The 19,614-nt window shown below is 37.4% G+C and overlaps 1 protein-coding gene across 2 annotated transcripts in view; it reads right to left on the reverse strand.

Moving 5' to 3' along the window:
• Positions 1–1,074: 1,074 nt before the first annotated feature.
• Positions 1,075–19,614, reverse strand: part of LOC5576220 (inositol-3-phosphate synthase) — a 35,185-nt gene continuing 16,645 nt past the window's right edge. The window contains exons 2-7 of one of the 2 annotated variants that reach the window (XM_001655947.2): positions 12,967–13,665; positions 12,654–12,896; positions 12,484–12,592; positions 2,666–3,024; positions 1,683–1,844; positions 1,075–1,621 (exon numbers count right to left, since the gene is read on the reverse strand). In XM_001655947.2, coding sequence (XP_001655997.2) covers positions 1,698–1,844; positions 2,666–3,024; positions 12,484–12,592; positions 12,654–12,896; positions 12,967–13,665 — 1,557 coding nt within the window. In that variant the 3' untranslated portion in view covers positions 1,075–1,621; positions 1,683–1,697. Of the gene's footprint in view, positions 1,845–2,665; positions 3,025–12,483; positions 12,593–12,653; positions 12,897–12,966; positions 13,666–19,614 lie in introns of both variants that reach the window. The other variant, XM_001655948.2, reaches the window with a different exon arrangement.

Consider the following 19,614-nt stretch of genomic DNA (forward strand, 5'->3'; position numbering starts at 1 on the left):
TTAATATTTCATAAATATCGGCTGATTTTTGCCCATTATTGCATTTCAAGTCAGCGTAAGCTGCAAGTGTTCGGAATATGAATCTAAACAGAAATTAGTATAGTATGCTGAAAAATATTCATTTGAACAGTTTTCAACGCAAATCATGTTCAGGACTTTGCCGTAATGTTCAATATTTCAACTTAAATTATGAATTTTCAGTTAAACTAGCTCGTTTTCACATCAAAATTACACTGTAAATACTCCAATATCCTCCAGAATTACAATATACCGTTTAAACCCCTAAGTTATACCTTTCAGATCCTGCACAAATTTCATCCCCGTTTTCCCCCTTTTTGAGATATTGACGTTTAGAAAATATGATTTTTTTTTTTAATAAAAATGGTCATATCTCATAAACAAATGAATAGAATCACTTAATTCTTTCACCAAAATACACGTTTCAACTAGTTTTAAAATTTTGTAGAAGAAGTAATTTGGATAGAATTTGAAATAAAAAAGTTAAGGGCAAAATATCAATTTTCCATGGACCACCCTACCCTGCATCATTGAAAACGCCATAGCAAGGTCTACAGTAGACTTACAAGGTTGGCGTCCTCGGCGAAGTTGTTCAAAATTAAACAAAGAACAACTTCCTAGAACACTTCAAAGCGCTAACTTGAAAAGCATAAAAGTTGGCAAAAATATTTCCGTATTATGTTAAACACCCCTAATGTCGCTTAATGTCAAAATGTAGTCCTCATCATATGTAACAATTTTGCTGAAGACACTTTTGTTCTAAAAATCATCTTCATAGTCAAACTATTTTTTTCCTCCTAATTTTGCGGTCTGGCCCAATGTGGAATGGCTGACCTGCGACACGATATATGAATGCTGAAATGGCAACTTTGGCAATGTTGCTTCCAGAGATCCTTGCAGGAGTCCATCAAGGGTTACTCAACAACTTACATTCCCCCTAACAGCATGATGCAACTTATTGTCAGCCCCAATTTTGTCGTCTTCTTTTCTATGCCCTTTTAAACTTAGAATTACAGATGGTGAAGTGTGATATCTTTCGATTCCAGAAATCCATACTTTTATTCTTATCGGCTATATTTTCTCATATACTTACATCCTGTATAGAAATGATAATATTCGCTAAATTACACGTCAAAATGTTTAGTATTTCTGTTTTACACTTATCTTGACACTATCCCGATATCAGAGCTTTGGACAAAACTCATCGATATCGCTGTAGTGCAGCTCAAAACCAATATAAAGTCGATTGTTGGCATCCAGGAATAGATTCAGAATGTTTATTATTTGTTGCTGTGGGATTATTTCTATAAACGTTAATTAAGGTATACGAACTATCAATACCTTGACACTTCCGTTCACGTTCAATTTTATCAGTCAAATTAATTTTCCGTTCTTTTGGTACGATTGCGAAACCTATAACTATTTCTTGCATTTGAAGAGAACAGAAAAGCTTTCCCTTGAATTTCCATCACGATTGTACGATTCGAGATTTTGTTTTACTTGATTTTCGATACCATCAGGCTTTGGAACGGACATCTTCTACTGTACACATGTTGATTTGTTTTGGCTGGGAATATTCCATACTATCCAGATTTGGAGTAACCTACGTTCGAAACAATTTGCTGTACTCAGATCAAATTAAACTTGACCAATACCTCTACTACCTCCTTCTACAGGATCTAATAGTCAGCAATGTCGTGAACTCCGTTTCCATTGGTACAGGTACCATTTGTATGAACGCCGTTCGACACGGGTTTTGTCACGGTTTCGTTGGAGATTTTTCCCTTCTTCATCGGCGGTTCGGTGGAAGCTACCTCAACGTTGAACTGTAGGGAATAGATGGATTGGAATTAGAAATGTTCTTATACCACGGTGACCGATATTATCAGAAAGCAATCTCTATCAAATCTGAGCCCACCAGTCGTTTTCGATGCCTAGTTGCATGTTTGAACAAAACCTCAAAAACTTATATTCTCAATATCAGTTGTTAATATTTTTCGTAGACTTATTTATACCATTAAGATACGATTTGACAAACTTTGAGATTGCTCAGTTTTGCTTTCGATTATTGGCAGCGTCTGAAGTGTGAAAAATCAGCAAAATTTGAGTTTTGAATTTATCAATTATTGTAGTTAACTTAGCAAACATCAAACTGTTTTTCAGCTGTATCTCAATAAAATCATAACCGATTTGAGTTCAATTGGCTTCACTTGAAAACGTAGTCCTAAGCCTTCGATTTGACGAAAGCTATCTGATTTTTGACATGTAAAGTAACAAAAAATGTTGTTATAAATCTTCATTGAAAATTTTGAGTTGTTTTGAAAACTTCTTCCGTTTTATGTGAAGTGTTTCGAGAAAATAAGTCGCTTACTATTATGCAGTACATGATCTAGGGGCAATGGGGCAATATGGACATACGGTTCAATGTGAGCCACCCCGGATTTGATATCAAAAACAGTAATATGCAATATATGTCCTTATGATTGCCTTTAAAATGCGAACATATACCTTCAAAGGGCGTAACTTTGAAACGGGACATACGATTTTTTCAAATTTTCCCAGAATGCTGCCTAGCCATACAAAACGACTGGTGGACACAGATTTGATAGATATTTTTGGGGGAAGAACCATATATTCAGTAACTTACCCGATGCTCCAGAGACATGTGACTCAGCGGCGGTAGTCCAACGCAAGCTCGCAGGATGTTCTCGATGGCGGTACGCTGTCGGAATAGCGAGTTGACCACGGGGGTTCCTTCCGGGACGAGCGGTGCCTTGCACAGGTAACTGAGCAGAGACAGGACCGACCGGAACGGAACGTACTGCGCCGAGGATTCGTCCTTCTTCTTGATCTGAATCCGGGAGCAGAGCTCACCCAGGATGGCCAAATCCAGGATCAACGGCGACGCCAGCAGGGAATCCTCGCAGGTATTGTGGATGATCAACGTGTTGTGTCCTCCGAGCATAATCTGGCTGGTGTATTCGTCCATGGCTCGCTTGCTGTCACCTAAGGGAATACATGGAATGGGGGTTTTAATAAAACATCATCTTATTCCTTTAACACTAGTTACACAGATCATGTGTAAGTTTTACGCCGTTTTCGAGAACCCCTTTGTCTTGCTAACGCATTTTTTACGTTACCCTTGCATGATCAATATGTAGATCCATGAACGTTGCCATAGGATTTCATCTGCAAAATTTTTCTTTGAACATCTTTTCTGATAATCCTTTTGAGATTTTGACATGAATTTTTCGTCGGAACTTTTTCTTAACGAATTTTGGAGAAGATTTTTAATAAAATTTTTGGCCGTTAGATTTGTTAGTACAAAGATTCCTTTTGAAGAATAACTTATTCCAGAAATCTAGATTGCTTCTCCCTGATCATATTTTTTTTTTAACAAATCATTCAAGAATCTCTTTATGGATAACTAAAGAAACTCCTCCAAAGTACTAACAGTTATGTCTTAAAAAGATTAACATGTCATTTCTTAAAGCAAACTTCCATCATAAGTTCTAAGAATCAGAGTTTTTCCTACAACCCATCGAATGTTTTTCCAGCTGTTTCTAGAATAACTCAAAAATCTTTTACAGTAATTTAAAAAAAAATGTTTCGATTTCAAGAAGAAATATTGCGAGGGATTTACTTATCTGGGTCTATTACTAATGTATTTTAAGACGATTTTCTAAATGTCAACTTTCACGGGATTCTGAAAAGTATAACAAAATAAACTGCATTTCACTGCATTGTGTCTTCAGATTATAGGTACAAATTATAAAAAACGACTCTTTAATACTTGGAAAAATATATGAAAGAAAGTAATAATAAATTACTGGATCATTTTCTGGAGCCACTCTCGAAAAAACTCACAAAAACAAACACAATGAGTTTTGGAAATGCCTGTAATTACTTAACGATTGCTTTCTTTTGAACTTTTTGAGAGACGAAAACTTAAGAAAAAAATCTTTGGAGAATTTTCTTCAGGACCCTTTTAGGGACCGCCCATAAATGACGTAGATTTGTTCACTGATTTTTTACACTCCCATCCCGCACGTAGCATTTGGTCACAAATGCTGTAACCTCCCCTTGGAAAATACGTAGCATATCAAATACCCCCCACCCTCCCTCATTTTTTTTTTAAATTTTTCCAGTATTATGGCTAAAACTAAACATTGAAATTCGGAAATTTCTAACCATGCTAGTAATTTATTACGTACTGACTGAAACATCTGTACAATCAGAGAAAGGGACGGAGCAGGTGTAGTGGTTAGAACACACGCCTCTCATGCCGATGACCTGGGATCGAATCCCGTCCCCGAGATAGTCATTTATGACAAACAAGTTATAGTGACGAAAGGTAGTAAAACCGTTGGTTCCGAGATGAACTATCCCCGTGCTAAAAATCTCGTTATTAAAAAAAATCTATTAAAATAGTTTTATATACCGTAGCGCTTAAAATTTATTGAAAAAAACAGTTTTTACTAACTTTTTCATGTTTAAGGGGACACGGGAGACCGTGTTATTTTCCCTATCTTTCGTCTCACTCTAACAATAATCATCAAAACTTTGTGGAAGCAAATCTCGAGTTTTAGTGAACCGATGAAGCTGAAAATTTATCGGGTTGTGCACTACATATATAGAATCATAGTGATACATTTTCGCATCGATATATGGAGTGGTTCTTGAGATTTGCTTCTTGAAATGGATAGGGTGATTATGATGACATCCCGTGCGGCCTTAAGTTACTTATTTTTGTTTTGTGTTTATGAATCAGTTTTATACAGGTTCCATTTAATTTGTAGTGGTTTTGCTATTGTTTGTTTTTATAAAACAATTTCACAACTGACAATTAAAAAAAGTGAAAATCTATGTTTGGATCTATGAAACTACATAACAGTAATAAGTTGAGGTACATAATATTTTATATTATATTTAAAAGAATTCCGTTGAATTAGAGGATTATTTCTTTAAAAAATATTCATCGCCAAGAAACAGATTTCGGTGGCTCAATTGTTATGCAAACATATACAAAATATATGTTATGCAATAATTTAAATCTGCTAGGCAAACAGTGGTCAGGTAAAGAAAAAATACAATTGCAAAAATAGGGGTTTCTTGTAGACCATACTTCAGATCACTCATCTTTACAAATATTTTAATTACACTTCGTCTTCGTTCCATAATGTAATACTCTTACTCAAACCACAATGAAACAATTTTAAAATATGAAGGTTTTTTTTCTAAACCGACTGATTTAGAAAATTGAATGAGGGAGCGTCCACAAATTACGTAACGCTATAGGGGGAGGGAGGAGTAGGTTCAAGCGTTACGGCTCATACAAAAATTTGAAATTTTTCATACAAAAAGCGTTACGAACGGGGGGGAGGGGGTCGAAATTTTCCAAATTTCGCGTTACGTAGGGGAACCTGGTCCAATTCGGACCCTGTTCTAATTCGGACCATCAAGCATTTCTCAATAATGGCGCTACTGTAAAGATCGTGGGTACCATTTTTCTGCTCACCGTTTGGCTTAGATCTAACACAATAAATTTGACGCCTTTCAGTTATTACGTTTGCTTTTTATATTAGTTTATTGTTTTGAAGTGCTCAGGTGTACTCTCGGTTGGCGTTATTTCCAAGCTTCTATAAGCGACAATAATTATCCAATCTCTCTATGTTACTTTATAATCGAATCACCCTAGCCTAAGCTTTCATCTGACCATATGGGTTTGATATGTCTATGCACCGTTTGAAAATCTCAAAATGTGTGTTGGTCCAATCCGGACCTTTTGATATGGTTCAATACGGACCTCTTGATTTTCAACGTGTACTCAGTCTATTCTAAAAGCTCCACCCCGTGAAAATCTTCCCGACTCGATCGAAAATCACAGAAGATGTAATATTGATTGATAGTACCTTTGTTTCTGTTGCGGTCAAGAAAATGGCTTCGCAAAAAATCTAAGAAATGAGGTAGATTACCCAAAACTAAAGGAATCAATAAATCAGCTACTTGAAAAACATCTCCATCAATACCACAGCCAAGATTTATCCAAAATAGTTTGGCAATACGCTATAAAAAAACGTTTACGAGTACTATATAAGAACAATTCAGTCAACTATCCCTCATCCGATTTACTGTGTTTTGTTCACAAGCTTGAAGGAAAGCACTGTCCCTTCAATATAGTGTACTTTAATCCATAAATATAAGTAGGTACTTCTCAAACTTGAATTTCCGAGACTTCGAGTCTGTTTGTTGTCTGTTTCAGTTTCCCATACATGTTCACCTTTTCAACCCAATATTTCATAGCAAAGTTTTAATGTGTGGAAAATTTTACAATATTCAACTTCAAAATTACTTTTTTGAATGTATTTTGTCAAAATAAATAAAAAAAAGCTCTAAAATTTGAAAACATGTGTACTTCATCTCGATAGCTCCCATACACGATAGTTTGTTCAAAATCGAGTCAGGAAGAGTTGACTGTACCCAATTTTGAACAAGTTTCTGATATAATTTTTAATGAAATTCATATTTTACTTGAGCTTGTTCTGATTCGAATTAGTTTGAAATTTCCCACACATTGAGTTTATTTTTTATGCTTGCGCTTGCAGAAAAAGTTCAATAAGCTTTAATACCAAACAAATCTGAGTTATATTTTGTTACTAACATTGCAAATAACGATGAAATATAGGGTGGTCCGAATTAGAACATGGAGGGTCCGAATTGGAACAGGGTTGGTCGAATTCGGACCTTTTGGAGAAGTTGGTTCAAACTTGTCTAGCCATGTCCTGGTAGGAGCTATCACAAAACTCTCTGAGAGAAAAATATGCGCGCTGAATTGCGCTTTCACGAAAACATAAAACTTTTCATGCCGTTCATCGTGCTGAAAAGATATGGCCAAAAAACTGTTACTAGGTCCGAATTGGACCATGTTCCCCTAATAAATGGACGCTGCCTGATAGGTAAATTGTGATCACACACGAGTTTGATGTCATCCCAGGCTAATCCCTCAAGATCTAGCACATCCAAATACATGAACGAATTTATTCGGTGAGAGATTTCATGCAACATTGAACGCATAATTCACAACTAACAAAAGGAAAACGAATTAATTTCTAAGACGATGAAACAATTGAAGAAGAAACTATTTTAGGAATATTTTTCAAGTTCCAGGGAGCAATTAAAATAAAAATTCATTTGATCCCTTCATAAATAATATATCTGGAATAAGTTGGAAATATATTTAATTGTCTCAAACGTTTTGCGTGATTCTCTAAACAATTTGATGATTTTAAGTGCTATGCACATACTTGACAAAAAAATATAAGGTACCGTTGGCAAGTGGTTATAAAAAATAGTATGGTTAAGTTTTTTTGGCTCAATTAACGTGAAGTTTAACACATTTGACAAGTTCTGCACTCAGTATAGTTAAGGTTCTTGACATCATAAATACTTCTAGTTGAAAAGAATAAGGACGTGTTTATGGAAAACTTATCTCCTATTTTTACTTGCCCCACTAATGGAGCAAGTGAAAAAATGTCGTTTTGAACGACAAATTGAAAAAAAAAAACAGATAGATTCACTATTTGTAATAACTTAAACATATGCTTAAGAAAAAAAAAACTGAAACAATTTTATTAAAATGCTTTAATTTTGTCCAGTATATCATGCCTTGGGGTGCCTGGGGTAATATGCAATATCGAAAAAAAAAGTACCATGTCAACCATGTCAACTTGCGAAGATTAACTTTTTAAAAAGTGTATTGGACTATCATGAACTTCATATAATTGTGAAGATTTTTGAGAGAAATGGGAAGAAAAAGACTTGTTCAAATACGAGATCATGCACCAACTTACTTCCGATATAATCCTCAGATATCAGAAATAATGCCTGTATGAGTTCGAGAATGAATGCATTAGGAACTTTCCTAACAAATATGCAACACAAATGCTTGGAAGTGTTAGTTGTGCAATTGCTTGACGCAATACTTGGAGGAATCATTGAACAAATCCTAATGTGTTTTGAACGAATCATTGCAAAAATACTACGGTAGAAACAATTAAAGAACAAACAAGACTTCCTGAATTGATTTGTGGAAGAGTTTTTTAATAATTTCAATGATGATGTTTTGGGAATATTTCCCAAAAATTCTCTAAAAAAATCAAGAAAGATTTTTTGGAAGCATTCTTTGAGAAATTGCTGTAAAATACTTGGAGGAATTTTTGAAGAAATTCAAAAACGGGTTTCTTTCCATGACAACCATATATCGATACACAGTGTTCTTCGTAGCCAGGATGTCCCGGGCGATAAGGACCCATTCACAAATTTCATAACGCTGAAGGGGGTGGGTAGGTGTCCTCGTGCTGTTACGGATCATACAAAATTTGTAAAATATTCATACAAAAAGCGTTACGACGGGGTGGGTGGGTGTCGAAAATTGCCATTTTTAGCGTTATGAAATTTGTGTACAAACCCTAAGTGAATAATTTGTTTTGTTTAATTGTTTGCTATAGCTTGATCAATTTTTGATATTGTTAAATCAGCTAATAATGTGCCAAAAAGTTGAAGCACATTCAACATTTCGATGATTTTGGAAGGAGAGCAAACATTAAAAGGCATCCTGCGAGCCTCCAAGCAAGCAATCAGTGATTTGATTGCACTGAAAACATTCTACAAGCTCGATCAATGTGTTTCACACGTGAAATTTCTCTAATTGTAATTCTAATTGGTCGCTATCGGCAATGCAAATCAAATGTAAAACACGTCAATTTACAAATTATCGAAAACTTTGCTGAATGATTTATTAGCGATTGAATGATGTTCTGTTTCCAGGCACCCGGGCGCCCAGTTTCCCCAAAAATAACATGTTGTTTAACATGTCTCGCGTTAATGGCAAATATGAGTCCTTGTCATGATCGGTAAACTAGCTCTACACGCAGCGAACTGGACTATCGAATTTCATACATTTTGCCTTATGAAAGGTGGAACGATTATTGCAATACCAACGCTTTATGTATCGTTTTAGCATCACTTCACATCAAGGCGTCGATAGGCGCGTGGTGTACGCTTGGGCCTATCGATCGCAAGGTTCTTGATTCGATTCCAGGTTGCCGCGAAAACGTTTTTTGTTTTCAGATTCTGGTTTCATAAGGCAGATTTATGAATTTCGATCCGATTTCTTGTGGCGAATTTTCATAAGGGGTTCCTATGCTGCCCATACTCGCATAACAGTCCCATATTCTATGGGATTGCCTATACAAATGGGACTCTTATGCGAGTATGGGCAGTATGTTTATCGATAGTCCATTTGCCTGAGTGTACTAGTAATGGATATCACCTGAGAGGGAGAAACCGATACAAAATTTATGTACAGGGGATAGGCAAAATGATTGAGATAGGCAAAATTTTGCCCAAATTCAAATGCTTATAACTTTATGAAAAATGAATGAAATTGGATGCATCTGGAAGCAGTCGACGGCAAATTTGGTCCAGTTTTAGGAACTTCCTTGGCCATGCATATTGGCCACTGGACACCGGAGATGTTCCGGATTTTCTGAGGTCATGTGCAAATGTCATTTTTTTCTGTCGCTTGTATTTTTGTGCGGTGTAAAGTTAGATAGATGTTTGCAATTTTCCTAGAAACTAGAACTAATAGGAAGTTGAATGCCACCGGACGCATTAAGATTGGTTGGAAATCTTCAGAAATATGACCATTTCAGTCATGTTTGTATTTCCAATCATGTAAATATTATCCGGAGCTATATCCAAGTGGACATCAACCTTAAAAATGATGTTTCCTGCAGCGTATTCAGAACCATTAGATGCACAGACTACTCTATAGAACGTTCCAGGTGCCCTGGGGGAAGTGGTCAATTAGGAACATATCCGGAACCATATCAATATGGGCATCAAACTTCATTATTTTCAAAGGTTATGCTTTCCGAAGCATTTCCAGCACCACCGGCTGCCATAACCACTTTATAGTAGGTTCCAGGTGCCCCGGGGGATGTGGCCAATTCGGAACATGTCCGTTCATCTGTTTAGAATCACATTCTACCATAAACAGTAAGATCCATGTGACTTGGAAAATGGCGAGCATTTTCAGAACCACAAGATATAATAATCACTCTATAGTATATTCCAGGGGCTCCTAGAGATGTGGCCAACTCGAAACATAACCTCATCCCCCAGGGCCCATGGAACCTACTATACAGTGGTCATATAAATAAGTTGCGCTGTAAATACTTCTATTAGCATCACCTTCAAATATCTTGATGTTTTACCCATATTGATGTGTTTTCGGACATGTTTTGAATTGGCCACATCCCCGGGGCACCTGGAATCTACTATAAAGTGGTCATGGCAGCCGGTGGTGCTGGAAATGCTTCGGAAAGCATAACCTTTGAAAATCATGAAGTTTGATGCCCATATTGATATGGTTCCAGATATGTTCCTAATTGACCACTTCCCCCAGGGCACCTGGAACCTTCTATAGAGTGGTCTGTGCATCTAATGGTTCTGAATACGCTGCAGGAAACATCATTTTAAAGGTTGATGTCCACTTGGATATAGCTCTGGATAATATTTACATGATTGGAAATACAAACATGACTGACCATGCTTTCCGGAACCAGTTTTACGGAAATGGTCATATTTCTGAAGATTTCCAACCAATCTTAATGCGTCTGGTGGCATTCAACTTCCTATTAGTTCTAGTTTCTAGGAAAATTGCAAACATCTATCTAACTTTACACCGCACAAAAATACAAGCGACAGAAAAAATGACATTTGGACATGACCTCAGAAAATCCGGAACATCTCCAGTGTCCAGTGGCCAATATGCATGGCCAAGAAAGTTCCTAAAACTGGACCAAATTTGCCGTCGACTGCTTCCAGATGTATCCAATTTCATTCATTTTTCATAAAGTTATAAGCATTTGAATTTGGGCAAAATTTTGCCTATCTCAATCATTTTGCCTATCCCCTGTACGTCATAGTGAGCCGAGATTCTGCTGTCACGAACTGTCACTGTGAGCCCAGATCTTGAAGAATGGACAAACTTGATAATAGCGCGTAATTGATCAAAACAAATTTTTGCATTCCAACAAAGTTGACAACAGTCAGTTGAAAATCAATTCCTGCAACACCCAAAAGCAATGCCACGATGATAGTACCTTTTAATTTGATCGAATATAAAGTATTGAAACACGCATCTTTTTACTGTTTTTTAATCATCATTAAAATTGAATGCACATAAAACTATGGCCCCTTTTCCAAGTTTGTCCAGAAAGATCTAAAGTACACAATAAAAGAAAACTAGCGATTTTTCCCAAGCCTGCCTTGATTGTCGTTGGTGAACGGGAGTTATCTTGCAATTTGGAAAAGTGTTGTGTCATATTTCGTGTGTAGTATCGGTGCCTCCCTCCCAGGATATCACCATTGTGAAACACGATCAAACCATGTATAAAATACTTTGCTATCGAACCAAAGCCAATCCTTAACAGAATCACAAGTTTTACACGTCAATTCACCTTGCCATTTGACACGAGAAATCCACGTTGAAAATAATTAGGATCCAACGTGTGGATTATTTTCAGTGTGTTTACGAAGAACACTGTGTATCGATATATGGTTGTCATGGGCCTGGGCTCAAGCGTTATGGCTTATATAAAAATTTAAAAATGTTCATACAAAATGCGTTACGGAGGGGAGAGGGGGCCAAAAAACACAAATTTTAGCATTACGTAATAAATGGGTGCCGCCTATTAAAGTGCTCATAAGAACACTAAGCTGAGAAGCATGTTCTGTGCCAGTGGTGACGTAACGCCAGAAAGAAAAAATATCATTCTTCACATCTAACCCGTTCATTTTTAATTTGTTTTCCGTTAGCAAAGTGCAACGCCACCTCTGGCTACGCCCATGTACAGTGCCCATGTATATAGAGCTACCTTTACGCAAAATAAGGCAATCCATGAGACAGCTGTGATCAGCTGTTTTTTATTGTTTACCATGTGGTTTTGACGTTTCGCGATCGGAATGACTTTTGATTACAAAGGAAAATGTAAAACTCCTATAACACTCGCATGATTTGTTTATGTCGTTTTCGTTTTTAGGAACTGGGTCGGTGATCAACACATAAACAAACAAACGTCAAGCAAATTGTAGTTCGGTCGAACCTGAATCGGGTTGGGGTTGAAACTGTGATTCAGAACGGGTTGCGCCAGTTCCAACCTAGGTTCAAAAACGAATTCGACATTACTCTTTCATTTCGGTTGCATTCACACTTTTAGCTGTCAGTCCTATCACGAAAAGTCCTCATGGATAGCCTTATTGCGCAAAAAGAAACTAATTTTCGATAACTGCAAAAAATTGACACAAGCGCTGTGTAACTGATTCTAAGCGTGTATTGACGCTTCCCTCTGAACTCCCTGAACTCTGTACTCAGCACAATTTCCAATGACCAATACTTACCGACATAGGGCACATACTTGATGACGACACAATGATCAGGATGTTCATCAGGTTTGTACAAGATGTTGTTAGAAGCAACCATATCGTCAACTACATTACTCTTGGATATCTGAAAGCAGAAACAACGCACATTTATACGACTTGTTGAGACCATGATTACTTCAACAAACCTCTTTCGAACGGAACTGCTGTGGGGCGGAAAGATTCTTTCCATCGTTGTTTCCCAAATGGTTGTAGCTTACGATCGACACCGGCTTGATACCGGCCGAAACCAGAAAATCGACCAGCACGGATTTCAACTTCGTTTGACCGGACTTGAAATCATCGCCAGCGATGAATGCACCATGATGTTCAGCTAGCTCGACAACTCCAGGCACAAACGTATTCTGCGGTGATCCATTGATGTAGATGCACTGTAGAATATGAAATACATAATTTTTAGAACCGTTTCAATGAGTCTACTCTCACAACTATCCAACTTACACCCTCAGCAATAGCGGCCATTGCGAAAATGGTCGACGGCGAGATCTCCGATTCATTCTCCTTCAGTGACTTCTCCAACTCGGTCATTGTCGTATTCAATCCCTTCTTAACATCTGCAAACCGCTCCGTGTTGGCCGTCCATAAGACTACCACCTTATCGACGCCAGACGTTCGCTTGAACTCACGAATGTCCTTAACGATCTGCTGGTACTGCTCGTATCGAGTTCCAGGGATGGTGTTGTCAGCCCGATCGGCCTGATTGGCTGCTATAAAGTCGGGATCGTATATGGAAGGCCTGGGTTTCATAAGCGATAACTTCTTATGAACTTGATCCTGTAAACCGACCTCCAATACACCAGCACGGATCATAGCCTCGCCAATGTTCATCGAACTGATATCCCACCCATCAACAACGATATCGTCCGGGTTGACCATGGGGACCAACTTATTCATGGGAATGTGAACATCCTGCCCCTTAGCATCCGTTCCCAGCAGGACGGTGGATGCCTGAGTGATTGAACCGAACCAGTTGGCCTTTTGCACTCCGGTACGGGTTCTCCATTCCAAGCCTCGTTTGTTGGCTTCCAGAGCAGCTGTGATGGTGGATCCATTGTTTCCGCCCCATCCAACGAGCATGAGACCCAATCGGGGTACCTGGCGTTCCGTTCGAATGCTCAGTTCAGTGGTTTCTGGGCGCACCTGCAAAAAAGAAGATTGTTAGAATCTCATGGTACAAAGTCAGACATAATAATATTGGAAATATTATGTGCTTTACAAATCCATTGCTGAATTTTTCGGCTGCCTACGATAAAATACGCTTTCCTGTTCCAAAACTGCATGGATGAAAGTCCGGACAGATCATTCTAGTGCTCGAGGTATTTTAGGTTGCATGAGTACGGAACGAAACTCTTAGAAACTTTGAAGTTTTGCCAAGAATCTTGTGAATCTACATATTTTACTTGAGATTCATGATCAAATTTATCCAAAAAATAGTCCAGGAATTCCAGGAAATAATTGTTCCTAGTAGTATGTACTTGAAGCTCATATAGCCTTCGAAAAAAATGCGCAGCGTTGGTCCAATTCCCACCGGTTGAGGATCTTTTTAGGTTCGAGATTTTCCCGTACATCTTCGTACTCCACCCGTAACGCGGGTAGATCACTTTTTCGAGGTGCGTTACAAGGTAAGATCTACCATATTGTACACTTGTTGTAGCTGTTTTTGTTAATACTTATAAGTTACGGTCGGAAGAGTATAAGAGAGTGACAAACTGTTTTCTCCAAAAGGTATAAATAGCGGTATCTTTTTCTAGAGAGAGCCTCGAGGCTCTATGCAAAATGGTAAAGAATGATAATTGTATTAAAAGACTTCATTATTTCTCAATAGTAGTGGAGTAGAACGACATGCACTAAACAAAGGGCACGTGTATATCACAAAAGATTAAGGTGATTATAAAACAAAGCCACACTTCAAATTTTCAAGAGCACAAGACTTGAGAACCAAACAGCACTCCGCGTTGAAAATTTATCCCATTGGTCACCACCAGCAAGCAAGAAATTTGATTGGTTTTTTAACGCGAACTGTTGTCAGATTCTCTCGTCTTGTGCACTTGAAAATTCAAAGTTTGGCTTCGTTTTATAATCACCTTAAAGAAAACTGGTCGCAGTGATTCATCCCGAACAGAAACAGAAGTAAAAAAATCTTCGTACTTTTCACACGATGTAAGGGAATCTGGGGTAATATGCACCCTTGAAGGAAAACGACCTACCGTGCTATTTTAGCATATTTGCGAAGTAATTGTGAACAATTTTCCACCTGGAGCTGATAACCAGGATTCCTAACATTTGACAATACAAACTCTATGAAAAATGTTTCATTTTTTCCTAAAATGTTCAAATAAACCCACAAAAATCGTTTTACCCCAGATGCCCCTACACATACAAAATTTGTCAAATGACAAAGCATTCTCTCAGTTAATAACTGTATGAGAAGCAGTTCTGTCAAAGTTGTGACGTAACGCCATAAATAAGAAGAAGTACTTGGAATTTCTCCAGCGTTTCCTCAGTTACACGTGCTACAAACGGGCTTTCTTCAAAAACGCTATGAATTGTTTGATGAATCGCTCCACGAATTCTTGCAAAAATATACTGGGAAATTTATGGGGAATTCCCCTTTGGGTTCATTCACTAATTTCATAACGCGGAAAATAGCAATTTTTGACACCCAACCACCCCATCGTAGCGTTTTTTGTATGATTATTCTCCATTTTTTTTAAGGGCTGTAACATTTCAAGGACACCCACCCATGGTAGTTCCCATACAAACTTTGAAGGGATTGTGTAGTCTCAGGTTTTCATTCAAATGAGCTGAAATTTTGGAAAGTCGCTCAGAATTGAATCTAGAATCAAATAAGCGATGTGGAGCAAAAACGATTTTTTGAACCACCCTAGGGTATATGTTAGTCATATATGGGCAGCAGGAAGTACTAGTTGCGATAAGACAAGATTAGGTTTTACAAACGAAAAATGTACAAACTCATTAGGTATATACCTTTGTCACGTTTATTGATATGATTTAGATGATTTGGCTGATACGATATCAAAATTTCCATCGCTGATGAGACGACGAAAAAGGTACAGCTGATACAGTTGACGGGGAAAGTCCGTTCGATGTGTTGCCATCGTACGATATTGTGACGACTGGTGCCAATGTACGATGCCGGCCGGCGTCAGCAGCGTAACAATAACTCTGATCCAACTTAACAGGATCATACGATGAGAGGAATTAGTAGCCAAGCCGGTCGGTGACACTCCTCCATCACCATGCCGCCACCCCAAGCCACGCTGGTGTTAATTTAAATTTCAAATCATATAGTCGCTAAGGTGGGTGGTGAGAAGAGTCTACCGACATTTGAGCTCGTGACAGACTGGAACACATTCCTTGACATTGACTTATTATCGGTGTGATGATTGATATAGATATGATATAGCCCAACGACGAAAGGTGGAAGTGGATGAGGAATATCTATTCCAGTCGATAGAAACTCGTTATCGCAAACGATAAATATTGACTCAAGATGTTCTTGCACATGCACTGAAATGTTGAATTCTTCATATATTGCTTTTGATTTTTCATCTTATTCTCGAGCTGCTTCCATTTTTCGAATCATATGGAGGAAATGTAACTATGTAAATAAAACATAAGGATTGATAATATGTATTTAAGATTTACTCTGTTTTAGAAAGTGGCTATAAAATGCCGCGACGGCTTTAGGGATAAAAAAAAAACTTACTAGTCATTCTTGAGAACTTGTCAAAAAACCAGTTTAACCGGTGATCATGCGGAGTAGGTGATGCGATCCGGTTTTCAATTTGCATAAATTTGCGATGAAGACGATTCATTGATTTTGAGAGCCATATAAGTGCTATAAGTGAAAACCGAAACACGTGTTGAATACAAATTTTCCCAGGCCATCAGTTCTTGGCATTTGGAGCAAGCATGAGTTTGGAAAAAAAACTATTACGTATCATGAAATATAACTATTTAGCTAGGAAGCCTTGCTTCCTCATGAGAGTGATGAAAATTTTAATGTATTTGCTCACCTAAATGATTTAAATTATGGAAAAAAATCATCATTCTAAGGATTGAAATGATGAAGAAGAAATATGGTTATACACATGCGAATTCAAGTTTATGTGAAACATACTATGTAAAAGCCCAAACTTTGTGTTTAGCTTTCTATCTCTGCATTATAATATTCTATGGAAAAGTTCACAAACTCAAGTGAAATCTCAGTTAACACTTTGCTGTATCACCGGGTCCCGTGATATTTTGCACGGAACTAAATGAGTCAGCTCACATTGATTTATTTATTTTTTTCTTCATAGAAAAATGCAATATTTATCTTTAGGTAAGCTTTAAGCTCATTGACTAAAAACGAACGACGAATCCATTTAAAGTTATTAGTTTATCGAGATAATTACATATTGCATAGAAAACCAAACAAATTGTATACAATGATTTGAATTATTTCTGTTTAAAGCCTGATTTGCTGCTGAACAGGAATCGCTTAAGAAATTTCTCGTCGATTCCTTGCAGAAATTTTCTACAGCGACTCCCGTTTGAACTGACATCTCTTTTCAACTGCGTACTGCGATCAGAAAAAAGCGCTTCCTTGATCGATTCCTTGCTGGAATTTCCCATGCATCAAGATAGGCCAAGAAATTACTTGTCAGCAGCGAATCAGGCTTAACAGCGTACTGCGATCAGAGTTTTATATCCTGTAAATAAAGAATAAAATAATATGTTAATCAGTCCACAGTCCGGGAAGTCACCCATCTGCCTTACGGCAGCCAGTATTTATAGCTCAGAAATCCCGTAGGTACGAACAAGTAAAAGGTACCATAGTCATAAGGAATATCGGTTGAGATAGGTAGACATGACAGTCCTTTCCCCTTTAGAAACTTTCCAATAACTCTTTAAAAAGCCACTTTCACGTTATAACAACTCATACAAGATACAATCGAAAATATACCTTTCCACAATTGTATGTTCATAATACTTATTTCATGACTACAACAAAACATTGGATTTATATTGCTCAACATTAAATTTGACAACTTCGTCAACACTAAAGAACAATTTCGTTCATCTCAATATAATATCTCACTTCACAAAAGAACAACTATGTTCACAATATACGACAATTTCGTCAGCTCTAAAGAACAATTTAGTTCAACTCAAATTGGCAATTTCACCATACTCCAATAAATAAAATTGGCTAACTCGCCACCTCAAATCTCCAACACACGTTTCCATGATCCTCGTCGCCACTTTTATATCCTGTAAATAAAGAATAAAATAATATGTTAATCAGTCCACAGTCCGGGAAGTCCCCCATCTGCCTTACGGCAGCCAGTATTTATAGCTCAGAAATCCCGTAGGTACGAACAAGTAAAAGGTACCATAGTCATAAGGAATATCGGTTGAGATAGGTAGACATGACACAGAGAAAAATGCTTTTCTTGAGCATGCCTTGCAAGAAATTTTCCACGCATCAAGATAGGCGATTACTTTTCTTTTCAGGTGCAGTACCTACAGAAAAAAGCTCTCAGTAGGTAAATAAGTGTGGAAGTACTCATAGAAGAATAAGCTGAGATATGCGCTCTGTTCCATAAATCTGAAGCGGATTTACTGTTGAAATTCTTTAAGAAACAGCTGGAGAAAATTTTGATGAATGCTTTACATGTTTGCACTGAACAAATTCAATTCTTTCAAAAACGTAAAAAATACCCTAGATGAACCTCTGGAAAAATCCTTGAAATTTATGACATTACCTTGCCAGCAAAATTGAAAGTATGATTGAAGAAGTCCAGAGATGAATCCTAAAAGCATAGATTAGAATAATTTTTGGTGGAATTGGTGGAGCATTCTATGGAAGAATTCCTGGACGAACGCACAGAGATACTGATTACTGGAGTACCGTAATTTCGGGTGAAATTGATCACTTTTCACTGTTTTCCATGTCTGTTTTCTATGATGTTGCCAATTCCAAACAACTTTATGCAGGAAAACAAGTACGACGGTGAGCTTCATTGGTTTATATACTCGAATTTTCATACAGTTGTGATTTTAGTGCTGAAAATCGTCTCCAAAATAAAAAATCAAGGAATTCCATTTCGGGGTGAAATTGATCACGTGTTAAAACAATTATTGTTAGTTTTGAAAACAACTTTACTTATTTAATTTGAGCCTCCTAAATCCAAATATGCTTGCCAAATTGTTAACAATGCAAAATTTATGTAAATAATTAACAATTAATTTTCAGCAATACCGCAGAAAACGCCTAAATGTAGGCAATTTCCGATGGAATTTGATGATATCTATACAAAAAATCAATTATGTATGTATGTATGTAGATAGCCACCATCCCTAGCTTGAGTCTTGCTCTGCATGCGGTTCCACAGGATAGCACAGTCAATTTTTATTATTAATTTGATTTCATAATACCGTTGTATGAAGGGCCAAAAGGGGGTGTGGCGGACCCGTAAGCAGACACACTTACGCGAAACCCGCGGGAAAAAGAGAATCTCCTTCCAACAGTATAATCCAACAAATATAATAATGAGAATCGCAGTTCTTGTCCAGCTTTCCACGAGATGGTTTGTTATAAGAAGGGCGCGTCAAATCCATTGCAACTGTTAGAGATATGCACCCATCTACAAGGATGTTACGGCGCATTCTCCTAGACTCCGGTTGGCACTCCACTCCATCGTCCAGCTGCAACTTCAATGATGCCCTGATGCACCCTCCAAATTCCCAACATGTGAAATAAATACAATGGAATATATAAATATGGTAATTATGTTCATATATTAATTATATAGATGATCAAATTGAATTAATTAAATGGATGTGATTATTTCAACCTCATGAAGTACACTCCAAAATGTGGACGAAAAACATTGAGATGCTGAAAGATAAATAGCAGTGATTAAGTTAGTATCTCAGGTATGTAGACTCCATGATGCTCCTGAAAGTTGAACTTATGGAATATGATAATTCTATTCTATTCTAAGTGCTTGCACAGCCAATAATGAAAAGCATCCTGGAAATATCGGGACGTCTCCTGATATTTTCTTGTCAGTATTA

Source organism: Aedes aegypti, chromosome 3 (assembly GCF_002204515.2).
Source record: "Aedes aegypti strain LVP_AGWG chromosome 3, AaegL5.0 Primary Assembly, whole genome shotgun sequence".
NCBI lineage: Eukaryota > Metazoa > Arthropoda > Insecta > Diptera > Culicidae > Aedes > Aedes aegypti.